This window comes from Atractosteus spatula, chromosome 2 (genome assembly GCF_055471065.1).
Source record: "Atractosteus spatula isolate fAtrSpa1 chromosome 2, fAtrSpa1.hap1, whole genome shotgun sequence".
In the NCBI taxonomy this organism is placed as follows: domain Eukaryota; kingdom Metazoa; phylum Chordata; class Actinopteri; order Semionotiformes; family Lepisosteidae; genus Atractosteus; species Atractosteus spatula.
In genome coordinates, this window is record NC_142707.1 from 16,914,103 (window position 1) to 16,938,754 (window position 24,652).

At 34.7% G+C, this 24,652-nt stretch overlaps 1 protein-coding gene across 1 annotated transcript in view; it reads left to right on the forward strand.

Moving 5' to 3' along the window:
* Window positions 1-24,652, forward strand: part of ush2a (Usher syndrome 2A (autosomal recessive, mild)) — a 405,544-nt gene that overhangs the window by 230,181 nt on the left and 150,711 nt on the right. Inside the window, exons 39-41 of the mRNA XM_088939657.1 lie at window positions 5,500-5,642; window positions 20,952-21,580; window positions 23,355-23,683. Of these exons, the coding sequence (XP_088795783.1) occupies window positions 5,500-5,642; window positions 20,952-21,580; window positions 23,355-23,683 (1,101 nt within the window). The remainder of the gene's footprint in view (window positions 1-5,499; window positions 5,643-20,951; window positions 21,581-23,354; window positions 23,684-24,652) is intronic.

A 24,652-nucleotide genomic window follows, 5' to 3' on the forward strand; every position in this document is an offset into this window, starting at 1 on the left:
AGGACTGAGACACCATATACTGGGAGCAGCAGAGGAAGCTGCATCTGGAACTAAGTAGGATGCCTGGCATTTCACTGTCTCTTTGCTGTAGTGTAAGGATGCACACCAGGACACTGACCAGAGCTGAGTTCAGAAAATAATGCTGCTGGACTTTTCTATTTCCTGGACTTTTCCTTGGGGACATTGCTTTTGGTAAAATGGTCCATGGGGTTTTTCAGAACAGTAAAACTGTTCTGTCAGTAAATGCCTCTGGTTGATGAGTTGCATTGTGTGTTCTGTGTGTTAGGTGGATGGAGTTAACTGTTTTGATCAACAGAAAATAAGAAACTTTAAAGATACTTTTCCTTGTTGTTAATCTGTGCATGTACTACTGGTTCTGGGAGATGAAAAGAATCTGGTGCAGAGGAACGAAGGGGCCTAGCACCCTTTAAAATGACTAGGTTGCATAGTCATACGCCTTACAGGAATACGTCTTGTTTTTATTGGTCAGCTATCCCTACACACTACACATCTCTTATGTTCACCTTCAGACATCATTTTTTTAAATCTAACATGACAGCTTGGGATTGTTTACATCTCTATTCTCAACCAAGGTGTCAAGGATCTACACACACAAAAACTCAGAATAGCCAGAGGAGTGAAGACCATGAGATTTTATTGCAGTCTTTTTCAAGGTTAATAAGTGGTAGTAGTAGCTGGACCATTGTAATTGTCGCTTCATAAGCCAGTCTGCCCAGGCCAGTTAAAACAAAACTGAATAAAACTAAATAGTTAATCATGTATAAAGGGTTTCTGATCAAGTGAAGTAATATAGATTTAACAATTAACTGAAAATATTCTGTGACATTATTTCTGGCCGATGTAGCCATGTTTGTTTACAGTAAATTGTTTCAGAATGTTATGCTTTATGTGACAGTGATTGTGATTGGAGTGAAAGCTAGAAGACTCACAGTCACAAGTAAGAAACAGGATACTAGGCTTTCCGAACTCCATGACTGTTGTAATTAATATATTTACTTTAAAAATAATGATACTACTATAGTACATTTGCTAACAGAAAGATAATATTAGGGTGGGTTTGTAAAAGGGTATTATAATTGTAAATGGTAGGTGGATAGGTCGAAATAAGACAAATAAAATGTTACATATATAATCTATCCAGACTTAAACCATTTTTGCAGACTGTTCTATAAAAAGTTATGCATCTTATATGTATTCATTACATGCATCTTGACAACCAAGTGCAATTTAATCAGAAATAGGAGAATTCTCATTCTGTTCTAATAAATAAATGACTAGACCTATGTATTATATATCACCCTAGTTTCCAGGAATCCTTTTGAAATGTATTTCATTGTTCATTTGATTTATTTATCAAGTCTTATGGTACATTTGATTGAAAAATTAAAAAAAAACTATTACAAATTAGATAAAAGAAGATTTCCAAAATTATCTTTGGAAGGGATATTCTGAAATAATTTTTTTAAACCACTTCAAATTGTATTAATTCAGACTTATTCTGTGATTGCTGTTATGGATTAAGTGGGAAATTTACACAATAAAACAAGGGTGGTAAACATTTTTTAGCTTGCTTTTTAAAATTGATTTTACAAAATAATAAAAAGCTTTTAATGTTTCATTTTTTTACAAATATACAAGTTATGTGAGGCATTCAAGCAATATTTAGTTAAAGATAAGATTATTAACACCTAAATAACACATTAAGGTGGGTAGCTGCGTCAGCATGCGTAGGCTGCAAAGGAACAAGTAATAGGTTTATTCCATGCTGAAAAAGAAGAAAGAGAACACAACGTTTCGGCCGTGGAGCCTTCTTCAGGTGTCTGAAGAAGGTGGACACCTGAAGAAGGCTCCACGGCCGAAACGTTGTGTTCTCTTTCTTCTTTTTCAGCATGGAATAAACCTATTACTTGTTCCTAAATAACACATTTGCATTTGTCTTGCATGCTGGAGTTTTAATTTTCTGGTTTTACTGAAGATGCTTGTCTATTATTCTGATGCAGTGCATACAGAAAACTTGCATTACTGACAGAAAGTAAACATTGTAAGGGAGCTGTATTTCTTAAAAGTGGGTTATTGTTGAAAAATAATCTGTAATGTATTGCCAGATTAATTTACAGTGGTGTGAAAAAGTGTTTGCCCCCTTCCTGATTTCTTATTTTTTTGCATGTTTGTCACACTGAAATGTTTCAGATCATCAAACAAATTGAAATATTAGACAAAGATAACACAAGTAAACACAAAATGCAGTTTTTAAATGAAGGTTTTTATTATTAAGGGAAAAAAAAATCCAAACCTACATGGCCCTGTGTGAAAAAGTGATTGCCCCCTAAACCTAATAACTGGTTGGGCCACCCTTAGCAGCAACAACTGCAATCAAGCGTTTGCGATAACTGGCAATGAGTCTTTTACAGCGCTGTGGAGGAATTTTGGCCCACTCATCTTTGCAGAAGTGTTGTAATTCAGCCACATTGGAGGGTTTTCGAGCCTTAACCGCTTTTTTAAGGTCATGCCACAACATCTCAATCGGATTCAGGTCAGGACTTTGACTAGGCCAATCCAAAGTCTTCATTTTGTTTTTCTTAAGCCATTCAGAGGTGGACTTGCTGGTGTGTTTTGGATCATTGTCCTGCTGCAGAACCCAAATGCGCTTCAGCTTGAGGTCACGAACAGATGGCCGGACATTCTCCTTCAGGATTTTTTGGTAGACAGCAGAATTCATGGTTCCATTTACCACAGCAAGTCTTCCAGGTCCTGAAGCAGCAAAACAGCCCCAGACCATCACACTACCACCACCATATTTTACTGTTGGTATGATGTTCCTTTTCTGAAATGCTGTGTTACTTTTACGCCAGATGTAATGGGACACACACCTTCCAAAAAGTTCAACTTTTGTCTCGTCAGTCCACAGAGTATTTTCCCAAAAGTCTTGGGGATCATCAAGATGCTTTCTGGCAAAACTGAGATGAGCCTTTATGTTCTTTTTGCTCAGCAGTGGTTTTCGTCTTGGAACTCTGCCATGCAGGCCATTTTTGCCCAGTCTCTTTCTTATGGTGGAGTCATGAACACTGACCTTAACTGAGGCAAGTGAAGCCTGCAGTTCTTTGGATGTTGTTGTGGGGTTTTTTGTGACCTCTTGGATGAGTCGTTGCTGCACTCTTGGGGTAATTTTGGTCGGCTGGCCACTCCTGGGAAGGTTCACCACTGTTCCATGTTTTCGCCATTTGTGGATAATGGCTCTCAATGTGGTTCGCTGGAGTCCCAAAGCTTTAGAAATGGCTTTATAACCTTTTCCAGACTGATAAATCTCAATTACTCTGTTTCTCATTTGTTCCTGAATTTCTTTGGATCGCAGCATGATGTCTAGCTTTTGAGGATCTTTTGGTCTACTTCACTTTGTCAGGCAGGTCCTATTTAAGTGATTTCTTGATTGAGAACAGGTGTGGCAGTAATCACGCTTGGGTGTGGCTAGAGAAATTGAACTCAGCTTTCCAAAGATGTGATAAACCACAATTGATTTATGTTTTAACAGGGGGGGCAATCACTTTTTCACACAGGGCCATGTAGGTTTGGATTTTTTTTTCCCTTAATAATAAAAACCTTCATTTAAAAACTGCATTTTGTGTTTACTTGTGTTATCTTTGTCTAATATTTCAATTTGTTTGATGATCTGAAACATTTCAGTGTGACAAACATGCAAAAAAATAAGAAATCAGGATGGGGGCAAACACTTTTTCACACCACTGTAGATACCAATTTAGTACCACTAATTTCAGTCTCAAAAATGCTATACAGTATGACCTTCCATAGGGTTTGTATAGAAATTATACTATTACGTTTGTACCGAACTTTCTGATACAATGATTATCATTGTTAACTACCAGCGGACCTGTTGAAATGAAGTCATAAGGGCACAGGCCCCAAAAAAAAACATGATCCTTAGATCAATTAACTGCTGAAGAACCAGATACTGTACGTTTGATGTCCTCCTCTCATTGGTAACCATTTTTATGTTTCTAAAATTTTGATTTAGATAGCCTAATCTCCACCCTTTTTTAGAGTTGTGGAATAATGTTTTTAGAAGTTTTTTCTGTTTTTCTGTTATTATTAGAGTAAATATTGTGTTTTATTTTGCTGTCTCGTTAAATACTTTGATGGGGGTAGGTGCATTGGTTTGAGCACATGGACATATTTTTTTTTATCACGGCTCAATACCACAGAAAAGAATGCTTATTTGCTTTCATTTTGACAGGAAGGTATACAGTAGATTTTTGTGCAGCTGTTTTCACTCAGCTGTCAATTTTGTGAAAGTTGCTCTTCAAGTATTCAAGTTCCTTGGATTGTTAAATTTGTTTTTGTTTTTTGAGTTATTTGGAAATCACCATTGTATTCTCATGGAGTTAATGAACATATTTTTTACATCTGTTTCACATGATAATTTGTGGTATTACAATAATTTGGGGTCTCTTTTTTCTTGTTCTCCACTGTTATTGTTGTTTACAGTCGATCTTTCACTGTCATGCTTGTAAATGCTTCACTGTGTTTTAAAATAAATTGTTTTGTCATGTTCATGTCTTTAATTCAGCTCATTTAAACAGACGTTTTACACCATATGAAAGATGAAATTGCTTTATTTCAGGTGACTGACCAGTAATCTTCAGTTCTCTTGTCTTTCTCTTATGTAATTTTGTGGGAAAGATCAGACAAGTAATTTTTATTTGTGTGATACTTCTTTTTTCTTCTTCCCTGGTTCAAAGGTCTCTAGCCTTTTAAAGAATAAATTGTATGTATTGTGTGCTAATGATTAGGGTTTTGTATTTATGTATTAAGACATAATGGCTCAGAGTTTGCAGTGAGCTGTTCTCCCAGGTATACAGTATATACTGTAAAGCCAAGGCAAAAGAAAAAGTAAAAGCATAATTTCCAGACATGATACTATCTAAGGTTTAAACCCTGGAGTTAAATGTGTGATATATGAAATACTTGCTATATATGAAGTTAAATGTGGGGTTCCTGCAATGCAATTTAAATGAAGGCGTATTACACTTGGTAGGCATAAATGAAAGTCAAGAAGTAGTTAGTAAAAGATTCATATGAAACAGTTTATGGGTGGTGTGGCACAGTTAAGTGAGAATGCAGATAGGAATCTTTTTTTACATTTGAGAGTCAATAGCAACAAGCAAAGCAGAGTTACCTACTGTACATACTAGCTAGTATGTTAAAGTACTACAGTACCTTGCTATCACCCTCTGCTGTGTGATCAGTTACAATGAAAAAACCTACAGAGCAAAGTTGGATACCCACTAATCTTGTTAACAGTACAATACTAAGCGTTGCTGCTGTTTATCCAAATGGGAACGGAAGAGGGCTGAATCAAAATAAAATATCTTTGCTTAATTAATTTATTAACTTGATAATCAAAATATTTAGACAATATTGCGAGTTCTTTAAAATAGATTATTCCTGTGATTTTTTCTCCAGACTTTTTGATAATGCAACGACTTCCTTCAGCTACATAACGGAGGACCTGGAGCCATATACAGCTTATGACTTGAGATTGATCATCTCAAATGCACATGGAAACGGGATCAGTGAATGGGTCCGAATGGTGACAGCAGAGGACAGTAAGTAGCCCCTTGTGTTACCCCGATTACTGAAGGGGAGTATATTTGTTAAAGTGGGTTTGGATAACTGACACATTGCAATAGATAAATTTAAAGATATCTTTAATTTAGAGATATCTGAGTTGGGGTTATCGAGGGTGGTCCATGTTAAGTATATAGTGAAAAAAACTGGTTGTAATGTTCTAAAGTTTTCTCCAGTTGTAATTATTTTTATGTTTTTGTATTGTCTGTACATTTGTGTAATAAATGTTTTATTCCCTCCCTGTTTCAACACCACCAAAATATTTACAGAAAATTAAAGAAGCTACCTTGGCCTTTTAAACAATTATAAATTGCTTGTAAGGTTAGTGTCAGAACTAACATTATTATTATTATTATTATTATTATTATTATTATTATTATTATTACAATATTATTATTAGAATATGTTAATCTTTAGTTTGAATCATTTTACTCAAAATCTAATGTATTACAACAGCTTGGTATTTTTATACAGTATTCTTCAGCAAAGACAATTGTACAGGCAAACATCTTTTTAACATCATATTGTTGAAATGCGTGTAAATAGAAAGTTTGTTTAGATTGTTAGATTATTAGAAAGTTTTTAAATAACTTGGGTAGAGTTTGCTGAGATTGCTTAAATATGAGGTGACTTTTGTTCTTTGATTGGAGATGTTTAAGGAGAGAAAACAGGACAACTGTTCCAAAGGGTTCACAGAAACCTTTCAAATCCTATGTACCTACAGTATGTAGAAGAGGAAATTGTGGTTATCTGGTAATCTCTACTGTGCTTTGCTCAGATTTATTAACTGTGTTATGGATCTATTATCAACTAACTATGCTATCAAATGGGATTTTTAACACTCTGATGAATCAAGTCTCAAATATCCCTGAGAATCTTGCATGCTTATGTGAGATTTTCTTAAGGACATGGAATCCCATTTCCCATGGTCAAATGTGAACTCTATTTTACCTCTGAAATACCAGTGCAATGTGGTCTTTGATGCAAAGTGTTGACATATCTGGTAGTGGAACCCTTGCTGATTGATCTCCTTCAGGCAAAAAGTGCTTAATCAGTAATATGATGTTTAATTGAAATTAAAATTTGATTTTTATTGCTTTTAAATAACTAAGTTACAGAAACATGTTTTCAATTAGAATAAAAAAAACAATTACGTTAATACCAATATTTTTCAATTACTTCTTTTTTTTCTCATTAATAGCTGTTACATATGAACATAAGATAAGTTAAAATTCAGAGGAGGCTATTCAATCCATTTATTCCTTTTGGTTGCTAGAAGCTAATCGATACAAATATCTCATCCAGGAAGGATGAAATCTTTTCTTTACTTTGTTTCATAAAGAAGTCAAGGTATCAGCACCAGCAACATAACAGGGACAATGCTTTGTGTTAAAGTGACTCCTGATTACTCTTTTAAAAGAACATCCGTGTATTTTCCACTAATTTCCTCTGGGTTGTGTCTCACTGTTGAAACGTTTTTTATTTCCATTTCTCTCTGTGGCTTAGTTGCTGTAAATACGTTCCTGTAGTATTTCAATATGTAAACAGTTTAGCAAGAGTAATTCACTCTCTGCAGTACGACTTGAAAATTGAGACTGACCCGTTGCTTATATTGTATCTTGCTAGCATTTTCCTTTGTCCTGAGAATTCTGAATCAACTTGTTCCATTAGACCTCCCTTGTCCTGGCTGTCTACTATAAGAAACTGGGCAAGAGAGGAAGAGAGAGTCCATATTTCTCCATCATTTTTGGACAAACAATCCCACTCTCAGGAGATCGTCACATGAGCTAGAACTTCAGATCTGATTGAATGTCAGGATGATCATGGGGGCTACTTGAAGACCATACAGTACATGCAAATGGATATGTGAGGTGGTGCAATGTCTTCACTTCCTCTCTTTTTTCCATCTATCTGTTCCAGGTCTGATCTCCACCTCCACTCACCTTATGCATCATCTCTCATTGTGTTGTAACTGATTGGTGTCAGTTAGTGACTAGTGCAAATAGTGTGTCACTCAATGTGTTATGATCTCCATCCATTGTGCCAATAATTTTATGGTAGCAGGAAGACCATATAAAGAAAGAGAAGCAGATATGAAGGAGAAAAGAAAAAACACAATACTATACAAATGCACTGGGCTTTAGATGTATAATTCAAGTAAACATACTATATGTCCTGAGCCATTGTCCTTCTCCCACTTATGTCACTCTGTTGTTGGTTGTACAATATTTTAAATACTATTAGTTATATGTCCAGCATGATATTGATACTCTTGCTAATATTTACCAGAATTTTAAAAAATACTGGTGAAATTGCTAGATTTCTTATTGTAGTGGTGAAAGAGCAGATTTGACAAACTTATCAACAGGGAGAGCCTTTAGTTAAAATCCCGGGGGAGCCAAACTGCCTTTGTGCAGAGAGATTCCATTAATGCTGAACACTAAACCTTGCTGAGATAGGTAGGCCTGGTGTCAAAATGCCTGTTAGTACAAGAATGTTCTCTTAAGCAAGACAAGAAAAAGCTCCTCATGCTGAACATACAGTATAAGAAAGAAGTTTATACCTCTGTTAGCAGCCTGTGAAAAAGAAAGAGGTGTACATAAAGACAATTGCTACAGTTATAAATATTTTAATAAAGACATTGCTATACTACTATATTTTCTTTTTTGCTATTTCACCCTTTATGCTATTGTATAAAACTCCTGTACTTAAGATAATATTTGCTATTTCAGACAGTTATTATTGTCTTACAATAAGACAAATCAAAACATGTTTAATGCTACATTTTGATTGCAACATAGAATATTAAAATCAATCTCTTGTGCTTTTTACAGATCTCTGTTCATGGAAAATCAGACTATTTTCTGAATGTTTATTTTCTGAAGAAGTCCACTATTACAGATATCTGTATCACATTGCAAGTGTCATACTTTTTCACTAGGAATTCTGCGTGCTATAAAAAAAAGTTAAAAATTGGTCATATAGTTATAAACTGCAAGGAAACACTGTATTCTACAATGCTTTACTGAAACTACTACTAGACCAATATTCGGAAATGCTGCCTGCTTTCCAATTCTAATGATCAAAATTTATATCTATTTTGAAATCTGCAGTGTTTACAAAAGGAAATGTAAATACTCCAAGGAGAATATGTCTATTTATTAAGCTATGAATGTGTTTTTAATGTCTGCTTACATAGGAAAATGCATACCAATGGCACTAACTAGGATAAGCACAAAAATGTCCACATCAACAGACGCTGGAGCATAGAAGTGTATATCTTGTAGGTGACCTACATCATGTCATTGTGGTCTAATTACTATAATAGAATCATATTAGAGTTCATAACAGAGACTCTTTGGTAAGTTATAAATTAATTATACTTGAGTCTATTATCACATATATTATAATTACACTGCTACTATTTGCATACATTTCAAATGCTCTGTATTATTGCCTATCACCTATTCATTATTATGCAGAAAGTCTCCGTACTCTCCTTTGGAATACTGAATTATTGCCCAGTAGCGCCTGAAAACTTTTCTTTCACAAAGTTTTTAAATGTCTAAATGTTTAAATGTCTTAAGGTATACATGGTCCCAGTCTATAAAGGACAATGACAGTGCAGCTGCTATCATAAATTGCTAAAATTCTGAAATTGCACCAACTCAGTTTATGTGTGCCATTATTTTAAATGTGTGCGGAAATGCTTTAAGGTGTTTTTTATTTGAAAACGTATTTATATTGACAAGAGAACTTTATCATTAAACAGCATTCCTCTATGTGCCAGACACACTTGGTACCCAGCTGCACTATTTTCTAGGTCTTCATCTCACAGAACTACCAATTTTGTTTAATTTCTTACAATCTTCATTTACTGTCCCTACAGCATGTCTGGCAGGATCTGCATAAAAACTGGTGAAGCCACATTACTTCAAAGATTTTTAGATTCTCACTGTCAGTGCTGAAATATAGTCATAAATGTAAAGAAAAAAATATATTAAAAGTTTAACTGTAAATAAATTCTCATTTGACAATAATTTAATCACACAACCAAAAAGTAGCACTAACACTGAATGGTACTTCTGAATATTAATTAAACTTGTTGCATCAAACATTGTAATTAAAATTCTAAAGAGCAGCTTTGGCGAAAAATATTAAGAAGTATTTAAATTATTCACTGAATTTAGATTTGAGTACAAAGTTTTTTTTATTCTTTCAGTAAAGTATGTGGTAAAGGACTTATGTATATGTATCTTGTATCTTGCAACACATTATACAATTGTTCTACTGTATGTCAAAAATGTTTTGGGTTGTAGTAATTTATTCTTTGGATAGAGGAAAAATGATATGTGTCGATTTGTTTTATAATTTTTAACAATGAACATATAATTATGTACTCGTAGGACTGAGTGACAAATGCAGTGCAGAGTATAAATTCCTATCTAAATATAAGCATTTGAATTCAAATAAATGCAACATTTATGACCATTTATGTGGATTGAGATAGAGTTGTCTGGAAAAGATTTGCATTGAAATGATTTGGGTCTTTGAGAGAATGTTGTTTCTCCAAGACCTTTAGACCTTATTTGTCCTTCAATATTGCCTCATCCATAAGTACCAGAAGACAGTTTATTTTCTCTTTGAGTTAGAATATAATTGAATAAATGGCAGGTGAAGAATCAGAAAAGGTGTTTTGGAGAGGCAGTGGGTTTCTACTGCTAATAAACGCTTTCACATTTCATAGCCCATCACTATGAAATAGTACTTTGTAAACCAGTACTAAATTAACAATGGAAGCAATAGTTGGATATTTTTCAAGATAATGTTACAGTGTATAGGGTAAAGAGAGTGTAAAGGACATACAGTACAAGGTTAAAATGAAGAATCATGTAATATGTGTGTCCCTTTTTTCATTTTATTTTTACAATTCTTCTACTTTTTTTAGCTTTGGAATAAAAATTAAAAGCTTAACTGTACTAACAGCAACAGATACATTTTCCCTCATTGTAGTTCAGATCTAATACATTCCCCATTTTTTCACTGTTTTTATAAAGTTACACTGCATTTTGAATCTTTCTAAATTTTTCAATTCAAAGTAATTTCCATGTATTTACCAAGTCATTTTTGCAAACTGATTTAAAGCCAAAGACATGCTGTTTACTGAGGAAGAATAAAGTGTCTTCAAAGTACAAGAGAATGGTAATGTACAGCAATGGCTTCTATTAGTAATTGAAATAAATTAATGACTGTAATGTCATATTAGCATGAGGATTTTCAATAGCAGCTTATATTTTCTCTCCCATCACCTTGCTAAGACCAACAAATCCTGTAAGTACATCTTCACATGAGTTTAGGTATTCAGCAGCACCTCTGGCTCTTCTCTTTTATCATTCCATTAAAATTTTATGCCTATCATTTTAATGTGATTTTATTAACAAATTCTTCATTCTAAGCTTTTATAGTTGCCACAGTGAATATTAACTTTGTAATGCAGAAAAGTGTCTTTTATTATAGAGGAATTGCTGTTTACATATCGTTGCATGTCCTGAGTGTATTGAAGACATCTGTATGCTGTGCTTATTTTGTGCCACAGCTCAGCTCTCAGTTTTAAACTAGCCAAACTCCAGGACGTCTAAGCACTGGCTCCTCCTTCTGACATGAAAATTTTTACATGCATGTTTACAATTTAAACAGAAGCATGAAACATAAAAAATTGTTCATCTAAAAACAGTCAAATATCTCTTTTTTTATTTTTTCTTCAAGTCCCAGAATAATTTCCAAACCTGAATCTGCATTGAGAAAAACCACAAAGTCCCGAGCAGTAGGCAGGTGTGAGTAGTGCTACTGACTTATGTTGATGCTTTGCCTGAAAGCATGGCTGTGGAAAATGAGGAGCAGGACACAGTGGATGATTCTACCAGTGAGAAGCATATGTATCTGTCTAACATACCTCCAATTCTTTGGACTATTGAACAAATTGAATTGCATCAAACCAAACACTCATACCTCTCTGGGTCCAAAGACAATATCAGCCATGAAACTCGCTAAAGAGTGGGTAACACGCACTCTGACTTCCTCTGCTCCAAATGTAAAAAAAACAATGAAGGGTGCTCAGCAAACAGGTGGTGGAATATGCTTGAACCATTTCATATTTATTGTTGATGTTCAATCGGAACAAAATTCTACCATACCAGAGTTTTTTTCCATATAGAATACCAAGAAGCAAACCCATTTATGGTTTTGAACACAAAGTTTTTTGTCAGAAATTTAATAGGATTAAATTTTAAAAATGTTGTATTCCAATGTTGCATGCTCAAACAGCACATTTCCTCTAAAATGAGAAATAAATTGTTTGGGAAATTATAACAGTGTGCTTCTAAACTCTGACTAATGAGACATGATGCTGCTAGTTCAAACAAAAAAGTGCCTTTATTGTGTTACAAATCTGTTTGTACCTTTTTTAACTCTAAATGTTATTTCAGAAAAATAACAAAAGATTTCATCTGTAAAATAAAATTATATATTTTTAAAAATATGGTTACCTGTTAGCTATATACAGGATGTAACACATGTACTATAGCTCTGCACTGCCAGCATTTGATCACTTGCGGGTCCAGCATAAAGCACCATTCTACAGGCAGCAGTGAACTCCTCTGTGCCGTAGGACTAGGTCCTAGGTTTTAAGTGGTTTATATCACATTTGTAACAGTGAGCCCTGTTGCATATACAGTATTGGCCAGTGGGGGATCGTAATCAGATTCTGAAACCCTATGGGCCCAAAAGCAGGTCAACAAGAGTGGAATTAATCAATAATAGAGTAGACCTAATATCATATAACAATAATAATTCCTAACAGTTATATAGTGCTTTTCTAGACACTCCACTCAAAGTACTTTACAGGTAATGGGAACTCCCCTCCACCACCACCAATGTGCAGCACCCAACTGGATGATGTAACGGCAGCCATAGTGTACTAGTATGTTAACCACACATCAGCTATTAGTGGTGAGGAGAGCAGAGTAATGAAGCCAATTTATAGATGGAGATTATTAGGAGGCCATGATTTGAAAAGGCCAATGTGAAATTTGGCCAGGACGCTGGGGGTAACACCCCTTCTCTTTTCAAGAAATGGCCTGGGATTTTTAATGACCACAGAGAATCTGTTTTTAAGTTTAATTCAAATGATAACAGTGTTATGACTACTGTGGAACATACATGAGAACCCATACTGTATAAGCTGTGTCAACAATGTCCCTGTCATAATCTACTTATATGATTTAGTCCACTTGCAAGAATCACATCTTTCTTTTGACTCTTATTTGCAGTTGATTCTTATATACAATTGATTATTAGAACTGGGCTGCCAAAGGAATCAAATATGAAATCATTGGTTATGTTTTAAAGAATGGACACTATTTGAATTGAAAAATGATTCATTTACCATAATTAAATTCATTTGATTGTAAATATGTTTGACATTGTACAAGATCATAACACAATTATTACAATATTATTTTCCAATTCTTTAATCAGATTCCTTTTTATGAATCTAATACTGTACAAACAGACCCTCTGAGAATTTAGGGGATCAGAAAGTATTTCACATTTTTAAAAGAATGAGTTCTGGCATTCCCCAATGTTGACCTCCCTTTCCTTGCCAGCCATTGAACAGATAAACATGGCAGTAAGTCTGTCTTTGGACTTTTTTCTACCTTTTTATTTTCAGATTTAAAACTCACTTTCATCTGAGTTCCAAATGTCTTCTTCAAAGTTACATCTCATGATGATCTACTCATTTTATAACCAATCGTGACATGAGTGAATGTCTGTGTCTTCAACTTCTTCCATGTAGTTTGTTAAAAATAAAATCCCCTGTGGTTTGTATTTGAAATCAAACCAGCCAGTGCTGGTATTGAAGATGTTCATGACCACAGACACTACCAGTTTTTCTATTTTCTACATCACCAACTGTATGCTTACGGAGATGTTTATTTCTCTGTCTTTTTTGATCCACTTAATACATGCCATTCTCAACCACAGCTACATAGGCTTCCAAAACCCAAAGTGAGGAATAATAAATTCCTAAATTTTAGGTATTAAATCCTTTACATCTCATTTAAAAACATAAAATAATAGAAATTTATTTACTAAAATGTAAATAATCCTAGTCCTGACTGGTCAATATTACCACTTTATGATGGAGCAAACTGCATTTAGTGAGGTGTGCTATTCATAATAATAAGAGTTAAAGATTAAGTTGGAAGTTGTGAAATTGGAGTAGAAAATAAAAACAATAAGGAAATATGGCTTTTAGTGTTCCGTGGTAACATATAGTTGTTTGGACATTTGTCTAACTCATTTCTCAAACTTCATTTTTGAACCCTTTAAGAACTAAGTTTATATAATGCAATTTAGGAAGAACTGCAGAATGGATAGGTGTTCTTTAATGAAGTTCTAGATCATAGGTTGTGTTGCCAATAGTAAATGATTGAGTGCTGATTTCCGACAGTATTTAGGCCCTCAAAGAATGCATGGATAAAGCTTAGAGCGGAAAGGGAAGACAATTTCAGGCAGCCAAAATGGGGCAAAACATTTTCCTTTATAGCAAACCTTGAACCCAATTGCCCAATCAAAAGGAAAGAGTCAGTAAACAGCTTCACATCTTTTTCGGAGGAGTTATACAAATGAGATGATATTAAGAACACATGCTGCAACATGTAATTGTGTCTCCTGTACAGTAGGTATAGTAGTTTTAAAATACTCACATATTTAATTTAGATGTACAGTATACAGTATACTGTAGGTTCAAGGAGACATTGGGATTCAGTCATTCAGCAGCTTTAATAATTTATGAATTACAGCGCTGGAGCTCTGGGCTCAGTTTCTGGGGTGCTATCTGCGTAGAGTTTGAATGTTCACCCCATAATTGCTTGGGTTTTCTCAAGGTGCTCTGGTTTCCTCCCACAGTCCAAAGGTACTGGTATAGTTGGTTAATTGGCTTCTGGGAAAGAACCTAACCCTGGTGTGAGTGTGTGTGTGCTTGTGTCTGTGTGTGATTATCAGGATAACAGTGGCTGGTAGTAACTGTGCTGATGATTGGGCAGAAGAGAGAAGATCTCAGAAGGAAAGAGTTTCAGTGAGAGTAATAGCTACAGCAAGAAAGAGAGAGATCTACTGGTGGGATGTCTGATGATTCAGGGGATAGAATAACAGAGGCCTTTAAGATGATGATTATGAGTCAGTGGTACAAGTGGACCAGGAGGAAGGTGGACTTCAGACAAGAAGGGATGAACACTGAATAGGAACCAGCCACTTGGAAATCCTCAGGCAGATGGGAGGATTGATTCAGCTGAGAACTGAGTGAACCATGAGTGGGGCATAAAAGCAGAGTGCATAATAAACAGGATAACAATCTGCTTCTTTGGGTTCCCTCACCAGACTGGGAGACTGTGGGTGTAATGGAGGGATGCCTGATTAGGGCATTGGGCCAGCTGCAGGAGCACGAAAGGCAGAGACAGCAAAACCACAGTTGAGAAACTATGCTGCCAAATTTCACATAAAAATTTGATAGTAATGATTAATTTTAAGATAGAGCAAACAGTCTGCAAATATAAATAGAGTGTTAATAACCTTACATATTAAATCTAAGATTGCATGGTTTGTTTATAGTTTAAGTTTTTCAGTTTAGAGTTCACCCTTTTCAGTGCAAGAGAGCTTGAAGAAATAGTCTGTATATCGAAATGTAGTTCTAAAAATAAGCCTTTTCCCTCTGTCTTTTGACTTCTTTTATTACTGTGCTAACTAAATTCATATAAATCTGATTTAAAGGCTCAGCGGGCTGCACTCTTGTTTTTCCTTACATTTTTTGCAATTTATACTTCTTGAAGTGGCTTTCTAAGTATTCTAGAATGTCCTGAAATTACAACTGTTACTGATGGCTGATTGAGGCCGACGTGTGTTATTGCACTGTGTTCTTGCTTGTACCCCGAGAGCAGTAAGGCATCAATAAAATAAAAAGCACCTGCATCTTAAATGAAATTTCAATTGAAAAACTTAACAGCCCTTCAAATTGCAGTTTTTAACACAGACCAGTAAAGCTTAAATAACACTTCGCCTCTATAGGCCATGGGGGGGTGGGAGGGTTTGTAGAGGGGGTGGGGGCATTGGGGATTTCACATTCAAGGTGACTTGATTGTCTCGTGTGGTAAAATTATTTACAATTAAGGAATTTCTCAAGAGAGCAGCATTGAATTTGCTGTTTGACACCTATGCAGGCATGTGGTTGGGCTTTTTCAGTATTCATGGAAGCTCCTGAACCTTTGTGGTAATTGAATCAGTTAGAGTGCTGAGTGGAGCAAGCATAAAAACCTGTTAACCTAAAGGTCAGATCTGTGCATTGTTTATTTATCAGAAGGTTGAAAGAGCTAAATCGGCAGCTACTGTCACAGAGGCAGTAAAAAATTACCCATAACAATAACAGGGAGTAGATAAATGAAAAACTCTGGGTTAGAATTATAAACAGAAGAAGCTGAAATGTGTAATTTAAAACTCTGTTGGGGACAGAAACAAGCATTTAAAAATATTGTCTATACAGATCCTGGAAATCATTCATATGCAAAATGTATTTATAGGATTTCAATTTACTTTTTGTGGGAGACTAATGTAATTAAAATGCCAGCAATAAGGTGCATTAAATTGGAAATAGCATTGATTATATTATTAGGTACTATTGCATTTGTGTAACCTGAGCTCTGAAGGTTATGAGGCTGGGGAGGCCAGAGGCTCTGTGCATGCACATTACTGCATTGTGGACTGGAATTCCAACTGATACTACCACCCTGGTGTGTTTACCTGGCACAGAAGCTGAAGAATACATAGAAAAGATCTTGCAGACTTTTGAAGCTCAGTCCTGATGGATAATATCAAATATCTTTCAACAGAAATCCTACTAGGGTTCATTTCACAAGGAAAATAATGCATTCCTACTGGATATTTGTAGAAGTCAAAAATTATTTTAAGCTTAGAAATCTGCAGGATGCTATATACAGTATATTCTGTCCATACCAGGAATCATACTGAGGCTGATCTGGGCTCTCTGTTCTAGAGCTGAATAAAGAAAAAATACATTTATTACAGAACATACATATATATTTTGACTGAAGATGGAATAAATGCACTTCTGTCTGCTGATACTGGTGTCAAAAGGGCATTCTCTTTTAACAGGATCTAGTTTTTGTTTTCTTTAATCTGACTAAAAAGCACTGGTACATGTATAACCACTGCTACTATTTATGATTAGATTAAAAGAAAACAAAACATTTTGCTGGCTGAAGCTTTTTAATTTTCGGATTGCAATTTTACCAAATGAACATGTAATGGTGTACATTATAGAGTATATCCCTTTTTTGGTTGAAGTTCAAGAAAAAGCTATTCATTTCGGATTTCAGATGTTGAAAAAAATTTATCAGATAGTTTGAGCAACCATTGAGGGTTTTATCACAATGTGTAACAAATACAGTGTATTTGTAATGGAGCATATACATATTTTGATCTATACATTTTGTCTAAACATAACATGGTTCTTTTTGAATAAAACTGGTTTCATCAAAAAATATAATAAAATAGCTTGTTTTAAAACCTGTATTATGCTATGGCATAAAACTATTGAATGATTTAACTGTCTTAATATCAAGTTTTCAGTAGTAAACTTTACTGTTTTGTCATGGCTAGGGCATAGATGCACTTTAATGGTGGAGACAGCAAGTATTCAATAAGAAATAGTTTTGTTGTTGGTCATTGTAGAGTTGTTAAATAAAACTGGGAACTGGAGGCAAGGAATTTACGGTAGACCAGTACTGTGGGCCCAGAAAGGCCCTTGACATCACAAAGAAAATAATTAAAGCAAACAACACACTCATTTAATTATACAGTACATCAATGATAGATGCTTAAGCAATTCAACTCAAGATGTCAGGCCTATTGTATTAACGGGGATCTATGACATTATAGGAGTAACTGAAAAATGGCTAGGAGAGGATAACAGGGATGAGTTTAAAATTAATGGGTACATAATATTTGGAAAGACAGGAGGATTGAAGTGATGGTGGTGTGGAACTATATATTAAAAAATAATCTGCAAGATAGAGAACTGAAGCTAGAGGGTATGAACAGATTATAATGTGTGAGTAAGATTTGAAAATAACAATTCTTAACAATAGATGCATGTTACAGACCACTTAATGTAGACATGGACACAAAAAGGTTATTGTATGATGAGATTAAAAAGTATCTACTGTAGCTAAAATAATATTATGTTATTAAACTGTGGGGATAAACTGTGCATGTATAAATTGGCATATTTAAATGGTTAATGGATAAATGATTGGTTCTCAACTCAGTTTGTAAAAGCACCAGCTAGGAAATATCATCTTATTGACCTTATCTTTTCAAAAGACTAGGGTATAATTAAAAACACATGTGATAGAGCCACTAGGAAATTGTGACTATAATTTATTATAATCTATATACTTTTGGTCTCTAAAATGTGAATCAAATCTTTTTTTTTAAGTTTAGAAACAGACTATGAAGGAATGGGACAAAGTTTACAAATAAACAATAGACAAGGAATGAAGTCAATAGCAGAAAGATGGCCATGCTTAAAACACATAATGTTGAAGATGACAAAATAATTAATCCCTAAAACAGCAATTAATAAACAAATGAATAAATGGCTTAGTGCAGACATTAATAAAACAAGTTCCAAACAAAATGTAAGTGCATTAGAGAGTTAACAGTATATGAAAATAGTACTGTATATCTTCAGGTACAGACAAAAAGAGAATTACCATTAAGGGGAACAAAAATAATAATTAACAAAATAATAATTGCATTATTAACATTTTTAAAACTGTAAAACCAATACTTTTCCAGGGATAACCCATGTTTCGGTGTTCATATATTATTGTATATCTGGTGGCTATAAAATGATGGGATAATACCCAGATATTCAGAATTCATTATCAATTTAAGTAAAGAATATCTCCAAAACTATTTAGACTTCCAGAAAGCTTTTGATAAGGTCCCTCACAATGTTTTTAATTTTTAAAGTAAGAGCCATGGTAATTGAGGATCACAGCCCATGGAAAAGAACTCATTAGCAAATAGGAAGCGATGTATCATCAGGTAGAATTCAATATGTGTGTGTGACTGGGATTCATTGTAAATTTGCTCTTTGCTCACCGAAACAGGGAGACAGACAACTGTTGTATGTGACATTTCAGAGTAGTTATAAGATGGAGATAACCACTGTCAAAAATAACCATTGCACTACTGTAATATTTATATAAGTCCTAATGCATAGACAAAGATTTCTCCTTAACATGACATTTATGGTAACAGAGAGTTAGTCTAAAGTATAAACGTTGGTTGTAAATGCATGGGTGTAGAACACTAAAGGAAAATGTACTTTTTTGTCCTCTGAAATGCTCTTTTTAGTTAAGTTAAAACTTATTTCAAACCTTCACTGAGCTGTGGTGTGACTTTTTGCAACTCTTCAATTTTATAGAGCACAATGTCTACTTGGGCATGTCGTATGTAAACAATGCCATAAGCTTTCATATCAGTTTTTGGGTGTTTGTCCTTCTGAACTTTATCCACAAATTAGAGTTTCAAAGATTTATAAATTAGTTCAATTTGCACTTATATTCAGGGACTTTACAACTAGCATATGATGTTTAGATTCGGTCCACATGCATAAACAGGATATTATAGCCTCAGAGAAAGAGTTTGAAGAAATGCAACAAGAATGATTCCTTATCTTTGGATTGATTGTCATATACTGTAACAACAAGTGAAGGGGCCTAAAAAGAAAGAGATTGCAAGAGAATTTAATTCAAATATGCAACAATCTACAGGTATAGATAGGGACTATTTCACGTTAGATAAACATGGTTACAGTTGGAAATTAAAAGAGAATTAATTTAGGATGAAGAATAGAAAACACTTCTTTTCACAATTAGGTGTGGGTATCTGTTCTGGAACAGGTTTGCCAGGCAGATGGTTCAGGCCCAATCTCTGGGCACCTTTAAGAAACAGCTGGATGTTCATTTACCTCCTAAATCACCAAATGGGCAAGATTTGCATCCTGTCTAGTTTTCTTATTTGTTCGATACTATGTTTGGGTGAGTAGTGTATGTGTAAAAGTATTAATTGTTAAAAACAGTCTTACAATCAAGTCACATATCTTTATCACATAGATTATTATTATTTATGTAATACATTTGTGATACATGTCATTATAACAACTACATATGGTAAGCTAAATTATGCAGCTGGTCTGCTTAAAATGGAATACAAATTTATTTGTCAAAGAAATACATTTCAAGATGCCTGATGATACTATGCCTGAGTCCACATCAGTAGCTGACACATACGCTGGGGGAAAGACTAATCATGTAGTTTTTGTATTTTGTTGGTTAGAAGCATATGTTTTTTTTTCCCCACATTTACTGTAGATATAGAATTTTACTAATTGTATTATTAATTTATTAATTTTACTAATTCTCTAAAATCACAGATTTGAATGGTTAATGTAGAAAACAGGGAGCATAACAAAAAAAATTACATATACAGTTCTTAACATATGAGTCTGGGCTTCAAAAAGCTACGGGTAATACTATGTTGGTGAAAAGAAATACACTGTGTGTGCTGAATTTTTCATATGATATAGATTCTATATGCTAAAATACATATTTTAATTATGTATTACTGCATAGGTTTCTGTGTTATTGACCAATTTATTACTGGAGATGGTTAATGGAAAGAATTTATTTAGCAATTCAAATGGTGCAAAGTTTTCAGTAGAAATGTACTTTGTAAAAAATAAGACTTTTTTTACATAAGAATTGCTAGTAGCATTTTAAAATTACTTTGGTATAACCTACAACTTGCCCTTTATGGTATGCTTCTATGTACAGTATTGAACACATTATGTACGAGTGTAGTTTCATGATTAAAGCAGTACAATACAGTAGCATTAAAATAGAATTACAAATTACAATGACAACAACAAATCCACAAATTTAATTTTTTTCTTTAAGATGATAAGCATCATTAAACTCTATATGATACGGTCATAATAGCAATGATGACAAATGGGATTAAATGAATCACAAAGGTCAAGAAATTACAAATAAAAAAGAGACCTGAGTTATCCAACATTTCACAGGGAGAATGAGAAGGAGATTTCCAATAGACTTGATGTGATTTCTTTGTTTTACTTACAGGGCCTGGGCCAGTGGACCCACCTGTCATTTCTGAAGTCCAACCAAAAAGGGCAACGATCACCTGGCAGCACCCATCCCAACCCAATGGTGTCATCACTCACTATAACATCTACCAGAACAGTACTTTGAAGGCTACTGCAGCAGGCAACAGCACCATGTATACAGTGGCTCCTTTAGAGCCCTTCAAGAAGTATACATTCAAAGTAGAGTGCTGTACAGCAGCAGGGTGCACACTTTCTTCTGAGTCCCGTGCTGTTCATACCCCCCCAGCACCTCCTGAAGATATTCCTGCTCCACAACTCTTCTCTGACACCCCCACATCTGTGCTTTTATTCTGGGAGCCTCCCCTTCACCCCAATGGTGAGGTGGAGCATTACACAGTGGAGAGGAGAGTGAAAGGCACCCAACAGATATCTACTGTTGCTACTGTGCTGGCTGATGAGCCCCTAACCTACCTTGACAATTCAGTGAGTTTAAGTCCCTGGACAATGTACGAGTATCGGATTGTGGCCTCCACTGTCAATGGAGGCCTCAACAGTAGTGACTGGAAGGAAGTTACCACAAGACCATCAAGACCAGCTGGACTGCAGAAACCTAAGGTGCTGGTTTTGGGTCCAGATGCAATTGAGGTAGGGCAGATATTTAGTATTTTCTGAGGAAATGTCATCAAGCAGGAATGCTAGTTTTCATTTCAAGTTTCTTTAGTTCCCTGTGCAATGCAACATCCATTATTTAGATGAGATTGTCACTGTACTGATTATTATTACAGTTTGGCTCCCTTTTTAATATTTGACATGAAGGCTACCTCAACTCGAGGCCCCTCCAGCCCACTCCATTACAGTTAATTATTTAATTGATATTTACCATTTTCAATAGAGCAATTAAGGAGTTCGTTGTATCAAAGTACTGCAATGGATCAGACAGGTAGAGTTGCAAGTAGCCCTTGTTCACACTGTGTACCCTACATATTTATGGGATCACAACCTAAAGTTTTTATTACTGCAGCTAATGATGACTGCCAACTGAAAAGTATGTATTGTATTGTAACAGTGCTGTCTGTAGCCAAAGATGTGAACTAACTTAGGAGTAGTTACATCATAATTGATTATTATTATTGATTAAAAAACAGTTTATTGGAGGATGCCAAGAACAAACAAAACTGATATACAAATTATAATGGGCTAATAAAGCCCTCCATGAATATTGTAGTTCTTCTTGTAATTCAATAGAAAATATACTCGAGAGAACAGGGCAGCTAGCAGTGTTTTTGGCTTGTATACAGGCTGGATTCAAGGGAAATCAATGTAACCAAACAAGAGGGCTTTGCAGCTTAGAATCATCTTTGTACAAATACACCCACATGCACATTTTTATTCAGACCTGTACAGGTGCCAAAAATATTGGTGGAAATGCTTCTCTAAACAAAGACAACGTTAATATTAAATCACTCAAATTCTTGTTTTTAATTTGTTTTCACAAAAAAAGCTGTTACAGTATAATGGTGTTAAAAACCAAAAATAAGTCTAGAAGCAATCAACAAAACAAGTCACCACGTGTCAAATTGTGCAGTGTATCTTATCTCTATATAGTTCCTATGTTTTTCAAAACATGTATTCCAGTGACTCACAAGTTTCCTGATATTTCTTAAGATCCTTTAGATTGTTTTGGTTGCAGTGTAAGTCATACTTGCCCTGCTTGTTGTCATACTGTACAGCACAGAACTTGCCTTCTTTCACACGGTCAAAGATCTGAAAAGTACTTGGGACAAGCTCTGAACTACTTGGAGGATGTTTAGTTGTATGCAAAGAATTGCTGCACAAGTGTTAGTCTTTTTGGTCTCAAAGCATGAACTAACATCTATATGTACAGTATAATAATACCAAAGTAGAATACTTAATATGCATTCCTTTTAAGAATTCTAGCATAATAAAGACCTAGAATGCTCCCTTGAATCCAATCTGTCAATCACATCTTGTTCAGTTTAAGGGATTATAAAAACTTATAAATTAAACTCTTTATTTAATTTGGTCATTTAAATGACATATTTTTACAAAATAAATGTGGCATCAAAAGATTTCTCACTTTTGTTTCCAGATCATATGATACTAATGCTTCTTATGGTTTGCACATTTTTATTTATCTGTCAAACAATAAAAATTGTTTAAAATTTCATTCAGAATCTTAGCAAATCTTTACGTGTATAATTTACAGTGCTTCTAGTAGATACACCTTCCTAAAATATTCATCCTAATTTGCTGCTTTGATCCTAAACATTATGAAGTGCACAGATAGATTTCTCAGGGTTATATACTAGTAAATAAGCACTGGCTTTTTATTGGTTTTAATATAATTTTGAATACAGACAAACTTATTGTGCTTCAGTTTTTGATGTTGTATTTCCAGGTGACATGGAGTGCTCCACTAATTTCAAATGGGGAAATCCTTCGCTATGAAATACGCCTGCCAGATCCTCGTATCTCTATCACAAACATCTCAGAGTTGAATTATACTGTTACTAAACTGATTCCATATAGTAACTACACAGTTACCATTTTGGCTTGCTCTGGTGGTGGTGGTCACTCAGGAGGGTGCACAGAGAGCTTACCTACCTTTGTGACTACATTACCCACAATTCCACAGGGCCTTCACCCCCTGTCAGTTATTGCTGTTAGTGAGTCATTTCTTGCTATTTCCTGGCAATCACCATCAAGACCTAATGGACCAAATCTGAGGTAAGCCCAGCTACTTGTTTCACTGACACTAAAATACAAATGTCTCTAACTGGATGGTTTTCATGATTCGCTATAATTGGCAACTAATTGCATTAGAATGAACCACTTTTTTGAAGGTGTTCAAAATGTGAAAAAAGTATGAAAGTAAAGTATTAAATTAACAAATAACTATTGTTGAAAATTACAGTAAAGTAGAATAATACTGTAATGCTTAATGAAATTCAAAACAATGTCCATCATTTGTGACCATTTTTCACATTCACCCTACTTATCAATTACATATCATCCAGGTTTAAACAGATTCTTCAAGTAATATTGATTGCATTCCCAAAAAACAGCCAAACATACTGTGTAAACAGCTGATTAGTATTTATTTTGATTACAAATACCCTTTACAAATTCAAGCAGACACAAACTGACACCCACTATTTCAAAAAGATGTTTATCCAATTTACAGTAGTAAGCATAAGAAACATTGTTTATTTAAATTAAATTCTTTAGTAATTTGGAGATGGCATGGTGGCACGGTGGTTAACTTTGCTACCTTGCTGTAGTGGAGCCCTGGGTTCAATTCCTTGAGTGCAGCCTATGTGGAGTTTGTACTGTATGCTCTCTCCATGTTCTCCTGGGTTTCCCTCTGGGTGTTCTGATTTCCTCCCACAACCCATAGAACCTGGTGAGATTGTGTGCATGTTTGTGTGTGTGTACCCTGTGATAGACTGGTACCCTGCCGTCTGTCCATATTTTCTGGGATAGGCTCCGTCTCCCCCGCAACCATGTATTGGATAAAGCAGTTAAAAATTGATTTAGTCATTTGGATATGTCTCTTCATAACTAACTTATTGCTAAACCATCCTAGCTACTGTAATTTATGGTACAGTACATGATGTGAACATCCCTCTTTCTTCAAAGATATTGTAGAAATTAGATCAATCTTTGACATTGTAGAAATAAGAATCCTCCCATCTT